The following is a 9,137-nucleotide window of genomic DNA, read 5'->3' on the forward strand; positions in this document are numbered from 1 at the left end:
ATTAGTTATCATGTTATGTGTTTGCAGTTAACATTTTTTGTACCTGCAGTTAACATTTTATGTGTCTGTAGTTATCATGTGATGTGATGTGTATGTAATTACCATGTATGTGTCAATTGCAGATACATAATCTAAAAGTTATTTTTGAATCCGGATTAAAAATGCAAGATAGAGTCTGGTCCACATACAGTATAATTTGCCCTAATTTTGTACATAAGCATGAGCAGCCCAGCCAACATCCTCACATAATACAGCAAGTTTGTTAACTGATGTTGTACAGTAATTTAATTATCGTGTGTATGAGTAGTCTGGCTAGCATTTGTTGATGAGGAGGTATTTGGTGGCAATGAATAACCATAACCATTGCTAGATTGGGATGCTGGGGGGGTTGAGGATGAAAATGGCCATGGAATTGCTATTGAGAAGTGTTGCCCATTTTGATTTCTACTGCCTTGAGGAGCCTCCTCAGCATTGTTGGGTTGATCAGGAGGCAGCTGGTACCTACAGACCGGACAAGAATTGTGAAGCTGGAGCCACGGCAAGATGCAGTCGCTGTGGAACCTGTGCTTACACGGCATCTCCTTTGCTTCTGCCTCGATTTCAAAGTCTTCCAAGCAAACAGAACATTGTGATGCATCGTCCTCAACCTTCACCATTGGCAGAGCCTCCACTGTCCCTTTCTGGGCTGGCGGTGTTCCATACCTGTTTGGATCATTTTCGGCCAAATGCTGCAGAAGCATTTCTAAACTAGGGCCAATGAAGTAATCGCCCAAGGCGCCTATAGCTTGGTTCCCTGGAAGAGGAGGAGTAGGGGGAGGAGGATTGGAATCAGAAGAGCCCTGAACAATGATGGTTTGGTTCAAGGGATTTATGACTATCATTGGCTCCCCCCCGAACCTCCTCCCTCTCTCGCTTCTATCAACTACAGAAGAATTCGCGGATAATAGTCCACCTCGAATGCTTTGCAGCAGCTGCACAAGTCTGGCAATGCTCCTCCTCCTACGAATTAGAGACTCCAGCTCACGATCTTCACCCTCACCATTGCTTTCGCTATTATTGTTGTCTTCCAATTCCAAGCGCCTGAGCCTCTCATTCCCACCATTGCTTTCGCTATTGTTGCCTTCCAATTCCAAGCGCCTGAACCTGTGACGGGCGTTGCTGCTCATCATTCCAAGCAAGATCGGTGCCCAAAGAGCGAGTGCAGGATCAGAATCAAAGGGGTTTTGAGGGGCAGTTGCAGATTCCATTTCCTCCACAAAGCCATTCCCACATATGGGGCATTGCCATTCTACTCCTCCCTCCGACTCTATCATTGGATTCACCACCTCACAACAATGGTAACACCAATATCTTCTACCTTCCGCATCATCCATCTCTTCTTTATTTCTGCCTGTCATATCATCAATTAACACCCACCATAATTTTTGGTTAAAAACATTGTCAATGTGAATGCACAAGAAATTACTTTTGCGTGCTCAAAAACAATCAAAATCCCTGGGTTCTCAAATTGGGAAATATATTTATTGTTGAATGTTTTGACATGAGAATAATTGCAGCACAAGAAATGGGAATTATTAAACAAAACATTAATTATATTGTGGGATAAAGTAAGGGAAAGAAAAGTAAAATAATACCAGGTTGATCGGAAGGAAGGAAGAGGATTCTCTTCTCACCCTGTTGTTGTTTGTGTGAGCTAAATATGTTCCTTTTTGGATTTGTAGTGTCTTAGGTTGGTTTATGAGGTTTACTTTTAATTAAACATGTGGAATGGATTTTTCGTTTCTGTCATTCATTTCCTATTTTTGGCCCTTCAATTCTTACTTTCCTTTTCTAATCTCCCTTAACCGGAACCCACCCCTTTATTATTTGTACCTCAGAAATTATGGCTGAATTACATAGGATATTATTCATAATAAATTAATTACCTATAGTCTATAGCTATATGGAGGAATTGTGGTGAATATTTCACGGCTTGCAACGTTATTGGCAGAAATGATAAAGTCTTAGGGGTAACTACATCAATGGTTTTTGTTAGAAAAAGAAAAACTCAAAGATGACCATTTGTTGACGTGGATAATGATTTTTAAGGTGATTGTTTTTTCGTGCAAGAACAAGTTTTTTGTGGGTCTCTCTCTTTTGTGCACGTTGGGCGCACATTCAGCGCCCAGGCAGGCGCGTGCAGTTGCCTACTTTATTTTTTTATATTTTATTTTTTTTGCGACACATGTCAAACCTTCTTTTTGTTTTATTTTTTTTCCTTCTTCTCTTTCCATCCTCTCTCTCCTAATGGCACCTCAAAAACTGTGGAGAGTTGATGAGGATGCTCTTAGGCCTCCACCATTAGTGATATTTCGTTCAGTTTTTGAGAAAATTTTAGTGAGGTGGAGGAGAGAGGTAGGAGAGAGAAATGGGTTGAGGGACCCCGAAAAATGGACAAATTCCTTTTCTTAGGAACACATACAAGATTCGACACTACAAAAAGGATACCTCCTGCAAATTGGAGGTTATTTTTAGAAAAAATGGGCCCCACTGCTTTGGATTGGCAGTCGCACATGCTCGAATGAAGGCAAAAAATGGCACCTAGTGCACGGGCCTACTAGCCGCGTTAATAGACTTAGCTTGTTTTACTTACTTTTTTTTTTTTTTTTTGAAATAAGCATTTGTTTTAATTTTTTTCTTTTTTCTCTCCCTTCCCATTTTCTCTTTCCTAATCACACTTGTAAAATCTCCTAAAAAACCTCATACTATTGAGGAAGCCTTAGAGCATCTCGAATAGGCATAGATTTTGAAGAGTTTTTGCAGGTGTGACTAGGAAAGAGAAAATGGAAGGAATGAAAAAAGGGAAGGAAAAAAAAAGCAAAACAAAATTTGGAAAAAGAAATTTGAAAAAAAAAATCTTCATATTAATGCGCCCAGCAGGCGTGTGGAGTGCACACACCCGGTTGGGCGCTAGTTTTGCTCCTCACGTGACAAAAGCTTTGCAGATTTTGAATCTTGGTGGACCCACGCAATAGGCAAAAACGAGGTGGTTATGTTATGAAAAATCACCATAAAATTCTCCCTCATTTGTTGAAAAATCAAGTCTTATATTTATAAGAGACTTTTAACCTGGCGCCAAAAAAGTATAAATACGTAATTTTGTGAACTTTATAATGAGTTATGTAAAGGTAATATATTTTGTGATTTAGTTATGAAAAATATTTTAAAAGATAGTTTAGTTTTTTTATGAATTATCTAGTCAATGTAGTTTAGAAGAAAAAGTATTTATAAATATGATATCAATATAAAATATGCGTGATTTATTATGTATTTTTTTTATTCAAACTATCTTATCCAATTAATTATGTTTCATATTTTATTATGAATATCTTTTATCATGTTTAGAGTATTTTGATTTATTGTTCCCAATAATTAAGATTTTATGCTATGCTCTTATTTGTAAATTGTAAGTTTTGTTTTTTATAAATATTTATTAAAAATTACTTTAATATTTGTTATAATAATAATATGATTCTCTATAAGCTCATTTGGTTTGAAATTATTTATTCATTTTTATAAACTATAATTCTTTATTTATGAAAGCATTGATGCGGTTATTGATTATTTTGGATTTAGGAATGCATCTAGATTGTTTTAATGTATATGTATAATTGTTAAAAATTTGTGAATCTTACTTCAAGTTATTTAATATTAACATTTTTCTTTTATTTGATTAAAGTTTTAGTTTATAAAAATATATATTAATTTAATATAGAGCCCATTTTTGTTGCTACGCCTTAGGCCTATAAAATGATAGGACTGGTCTGCTTAGCTTCCTCCTATTGATTGATGTTAGAAGACAAACACTACCTTGTGCGCAAATTTTATTGTGGATCGCAGTCCACAATGGATTGTGGATCTTGCATCAAAACGACGTCGTTTTGATTAATGAAAACAGGCGCCTGAAACGACCTCTATTCCGTGCCATTCACTTTCAGTTCATATACACTACAGTTACATTTCAACAAAACTGCAGTTTCATTCGATATTATACACTCAAATATGTGAACATGTTATTCAATTTCCTTTCAACACAACTACAATATCATTTCGATATGACTACAGTTTCATTGGACAATATACACCCAGAAATGTGAAACTGTTATTCAGTATCAGTTTATATACACTGCAGTTACATTTCAACACAACTATATATATTTACATTTCGATATAACTACAGTTTCATTCGATAATATAAAAACAAATGTAGTTTCATTCGATAATATAAAAACAAATCGATATAACTACAATTTCATTCGATAATATAAAAACAAATGTGAGGCAACATCTTTTGAGATGAACTGTTGTAGTACTACTGATGACTTTTTCATATGGGAGTGTGCCACTAGACCACAAGGTCATTGGCCTTTACACTATATAATTAATACAAAACAAAATCCTTAACAAATTATTATCCTATCCGTAAACATTTAAACCGTTTACTTAATTAATCTAAACAAACAAGTGCTAATCTTTAGCACTAACAAAGAGCACTTGAGCTTGTGATCATCTTCACTCAAGTTTTATATACTAATAATAATCTATTTTTTTTTCCAACTCTTCCACAAGTATTAACATAAGATTTTGATAGAAATATAAATATCAAAGGCTGCCAAGGACCTTGTGGTCTAGTGGCATCAAATCCTTTTTTTTTATATGGGAGGTGGTGGATTCGAGCCTCAGTGGAGACAATACTAACTCTTATGCTTCAATAAGGATGATGTGCCATAATATATGGTTTGGTTTTTCACTGTACCAAAACATCAAAACTACCACTGTACATCAAAATTAATTTGTTGACTTATATATCTTGTTCTTCTTTGTCACAACATATACCCCACAGATTTTTAACTATACTACCGAGATCGATGATGAAAATATGCATGCATCTGATAATATATAGAAAACGAAGAAAACAATTAAACAATATAATGTCGCTAGTATTAACCTTAATCTTTTGTTCTTCAATAAATTGGTCATCAAAACACATACTCTTGTGATTAGAAACAAGTATACTTTAAACATTAGATATTTTAAATCTAAGATCCATAATTGATGCCAAACGTAGAATATAAAAGAGGTTAACAATTTTTCTATATTTTTCATTCATTTGTTCTAAATTTGTTTTGAAATTAGGAAAGAAGTTATAATTTGCAAAACAATTGCTAATCCAACGAGAAAACTAAGAATCAATCTCAATCTTACATTGTAAAAATTGAACGGATCAGTAAAAAGAATGCGTGAATTTCTGGATAACTTTTAAAAAGGCAATGATGAAAAAATTAAACTAAATTTTAAACCTAAATCATAAATGCAAAATCCTAAGCAATAAAAATTGAACTCCTAAATCAAATAAAACAAAAAAAACTCATGCATAAACTCTAAGATCCAAACCCTAAGTGCATGCACAACACTTTTGCATTTTGCAAAGTGCAATTTTTAATACTAAAAGTGCACTTTGTAACAACTAAATGCATGCGGATTCTTGTAATACATACTGGGGTTAAAAGTTGCACATTAAAGTTGGTGATTATTACTAAAATGTTACTATATATATATATATATATATATATATATATATATATTTTATAAAATGATTTGATCATTTCAATTTTTTGAGTGTAAGTTCTTAATTTTCTCTTAAGGAAGGATCGGACTTGTTCTTATCTGATCATAACTTTGCCGGATTATATCTTCAACCACATGAACCTCCCCGAGAACAATAATGAAAAGGTAAATCGAGTCAATCTAGTTTTGAGACTCAATACCATATGAAGCCCAACCCAAACCTTCCAACTTATAGGGATATTATAAAAGAAACTTTTGTAATTCATTTTAAGAGTTAGACACACCTTTAAATTATATTATTGTTTCTTGCAACAAAGTCATTATTGATTTTATTTTATTTTTTTAAAATGATGGCCGGTTTCAAATCATCCTGAACACATAAATTCAAAATATATTATGTACAACACACATGAAATTAAAAAATCACATTCTAAACATATTTCAATAATACAAATTTCAAATCCAAAATTACTTTTTTTATTATTATTAGCAGCATTATATATCAAAATTATGTGTAAATTATATATTCTTATAATAATTGTAAAATAGAATATAATTAGTAATTAACGTTATGGTATAAAGCCAATATAATCAAGTTTTTTTTTAATTAATTTAAAATTATTTTATGTAAACTCCATTCATTATCAATCTAACACTATGTAACACACATGTATGATGCGTTACCAATATAAGATGATCCATATATTACCAGTAAATGCATTTTTTTGAAGAAAGGGGAGATATATAAAAATGAAAGTAATTGTTCTTTATACTCGTTAAAAATTATAAATTTATCAAATTTAATTGTATTTTTTTTTTATTTATACGTTGGAAGAATTGTAAAATTAAATCAATATAATTAATAAATTTTCTATTTTCTCCCATTAAAAAAAAGTGCAGCGTAACAGGGTTGGCAAAGATGAGGTAGAAAAAGTCAAGGGAAGTTGCAGAGAAATTAGGTCTAAAAGTACGGTGAGCCACGAAAAGGGGTGGAGGGAGTTACGAGTAGCCAGTGGTGAAGAGATGATTGAAGCAAAGTATAAAAGGGGCGATGGTGGACATTGGAGAACACAAACAAAAAAAACTGAGACCCATCAATCCTTCTTCTTCTTCAGATCCAATAAAAACAAAAGAGGAGAAAAAATTAATAATCATAGCAATGGGAAAGAGCAGCCCATGGGTGGCGGTTTTGGTGTTGTTGTGTCTCTCCGTGGCGGCGATGGCGGAGGATCCCTACGTTTTCTTCGAGTGGAAAGTGACGTACGGCACCATCTCCCCCTTTGGTGTCCCCCAACAAGCGATTCTCATCAACGGTCAATTGCCGGGTCCTAAGATCAACTGCACATCTAATAACAACATTGTTATTAATGTGTTTAACGAGCTGGATGAGCCTTTGCTGTTGACCTGGAACGGTATCCAGCACCGCAAGAATTCTTGGCAAGATGGGATGCCCGGAACTATGTGCCCTATCATGCCCGGAACCAACTTAACCTATCATTTCCAGGTGAAGGATCAAATCGGCTCCTACTTCTACTTCCCCTCCACCGGCATGCTAAAAGCCGCGGGTGGTTACGGCGCACTCACCATTCACAGCCGTCCACTTATCCCTGTCCCCTTCGACTGGCCCGCCGAAGAGTACCACATCTTTCTCAGTGATTGGTACAGTAAGGGCCACAAGGGACTTAAGAAACTCCTCAGCGAAGGCCGATCTATTGCCAGGCCTAGCGGGGTCCTTATTAACGCCAAGCACGGCAACGTGGGGGACAAGCTTGAGCCCATTGCCACCATGGAGGCCGGAAAGACCTACAGGTTTAGGGTTTGCAATGTGGGGTTGAGGACCTCTATTAACTTCCGCTTCCAAGGCCACTCCATGAAGCTTGTTGAGCTTGAAGGCGCCCACACTGTCCAGAACGATTACGACTCCATGGACTTGCACGTAGGACATTGTCTCGCAGTCCTCGTCACGGCTGACCAAGAGCCTAAAGATTATTACTTGGTGGCCTCCAGTAGGTTCTTCAAGGAGCAATACACCAGCGTGGCTCTCATTAGCTACGCCAATGGCAAGGGCGTCCCTGCCTCGTCCGAGCTCCCCAAGCCCCCACCTGAAGGCACCGAGGGCATCGCTTGGTCCATTAACCAGTTCCGATCATTCAGGTGGAACTTGACCGCTAGCGCGGCCCGCCCCAATCCTCAAGGCTCCTACCATTACGGTCAGATTGAGATCACCCGCACCATCAAGTTAGTGAGCAGCAAGAGCCACGAGGGGGACAAAGTCCGGTACGCCCTCAACGGCATCTCCCATGTCGACGGTGACACCCCGTTGAAGCTCGCCGAGTACTACCAAGTCCCGGAGAAAGTTTTCAAGTACAACATCATGAGCGACACCCCACCGGCGGACCTTACCAAGGTCACCGTGGCCCCTAACGTTGTGAACGCCACCTTCCGCAATTTCGTGGAAATCATCTTTGAGAATCACGAGAAGACCATCCAGAGTTACCACATCGACGGCTACGCGTTCTTTGCGGTGGCCATCGAGCCAGGGAAGTGGTCACCCGAGAAGAGAAAGAATTACAACCTGGTGGACGCGGTGAGTCGTCAGAACATCCAAGTCTACCCCGGCTCTTGGGCCGCCATCATGACCACCCTTGACAACGCTGGAATGTGGAATGTGAGGTCACAAATGTGGGAGAGGTTTTTCTTGGGACAACAATTCTATTTCAGCGTCCTCTCCCCTGGACGCTCTCTTAGAGATGAGTACAATCTTCCAGAGAACCAAGCACTATGTGGTATAGTCAAGACCATGGCCAAGCCAGCTCCATACACCCTCTAATTTACTAAATTTTCATAATTCCGTATTATATATATATATATAATATACCCCCGCAGGAGTATTTCAAAAGCCACGCAAATGGAGGGGTTAGAGCTTAGAATGATCTGTGATGAGTAGCTAGCTTGAATTGAATTTGGAGTTAAAGATGTATTAATTTATGTAATCCCATTTCCTTTATGTTATGTTGAATAAAGAGTATAAAAAAAAGTTTTTATTTCCTTTCATCATTTGACTTTATATTCAGCATTTTATCACTTCCTCTTTTTACTTGGGAAATTATTGAAATTCTTTAAATCAATCAATTTTATCTGCATTATATTTATTTGGTCTATCTAGCTTTTCTCGTGCTAGCAATACATTTGTGTAGGATTTTGTTTTGTTTAGTTTTGAATTGTTTTTTCTTTCAAAGAAATATTGGTTTAATTTGTTTAGTTCCATACCTAAAAGGAAAAGAGCAAGTAAATGTGATTTGACGATAATATTTAGTCTTAATATAAAGTCACAAAGGATATTTTAATTCTCATTTATGTAGTGCATTAAATTATTATTGTAACATATATTGAGACTTTAATAATTATTAATTGGTGTGTATTTATTATAATTAACTGTAATTATAATATATCATATCAAAGAGCTGGCTTTGCATCTGTGCAGGTGAACCCCTCCTGAACTAACTGTGGGCATCATTTGTGCCTCTGTG

General features: G+C 36.4%; 2 protein-coding genes across 2 annotated transcripts; one reads left to right on the plus strand and one right to left on the minus strand.

The window, feature by feature from the left end:
• Positions 1 to 127: 127 nt before the first annotated feature.
• On the minus strand, positions 128 to 1,683 carry LOC116017612 (E3 ubiquitin-protein ligase SIRP1-like). The gene is made up of 2 exons (XM_031258226.1): positions 1,635 to 1,683; positions 128 to 1,390 (listed from the first exon to the last, which is right to left on the minus strand). The coding sequence occupies exon 2, from the start codon at positions 1,371 to 1,373 to the stop codon at positions 285 to 287; it is 1,089 nt and encodes a 362-aa protein (XP_031114086.1). The 5' UTR covers positions 1,374 to 1,390; positions 1,635 to 1,683; the 3' UTR covers positions 128 to 284.
• A 5,014-nt stretch (positions 1,684 to 6,697) lies between these two features.
• On the plus strand, positions 6,698 to 8,655 carry LOC116017225 (L-ascorbate oxidase homolog). Its single transcript, XM_031257766.1, has one exon. It carries the CDS (start codon positions 6,767 to 6,769, stop codon positions 8,435 to 8,437), a length of 1,671 nt encoding a protein of 556 aa, XP_031113626.1. The 5' UTR covers positions 6,698 to 6,766; the 3' UTR covers positions 8,438 to 8,655.
• The last annotated feature ends 482 nt before the right edge of the window (positions 8,656 to 9,137 follow it).

This window comes from Ipomoea triloba, chromosome 4 (assembly GCF_003576645.1).
Source record: "Ipomoea triloba cultivar NCNSP0323 chromosome 4, ASM357664v1".
Lineage (NCBI taxonomy): Eukaryota > Viridiplantae > Streptophyta > Magnoliopsida > Solanales > Convolvulaceae > Ipomoea > Ipomoea triloba.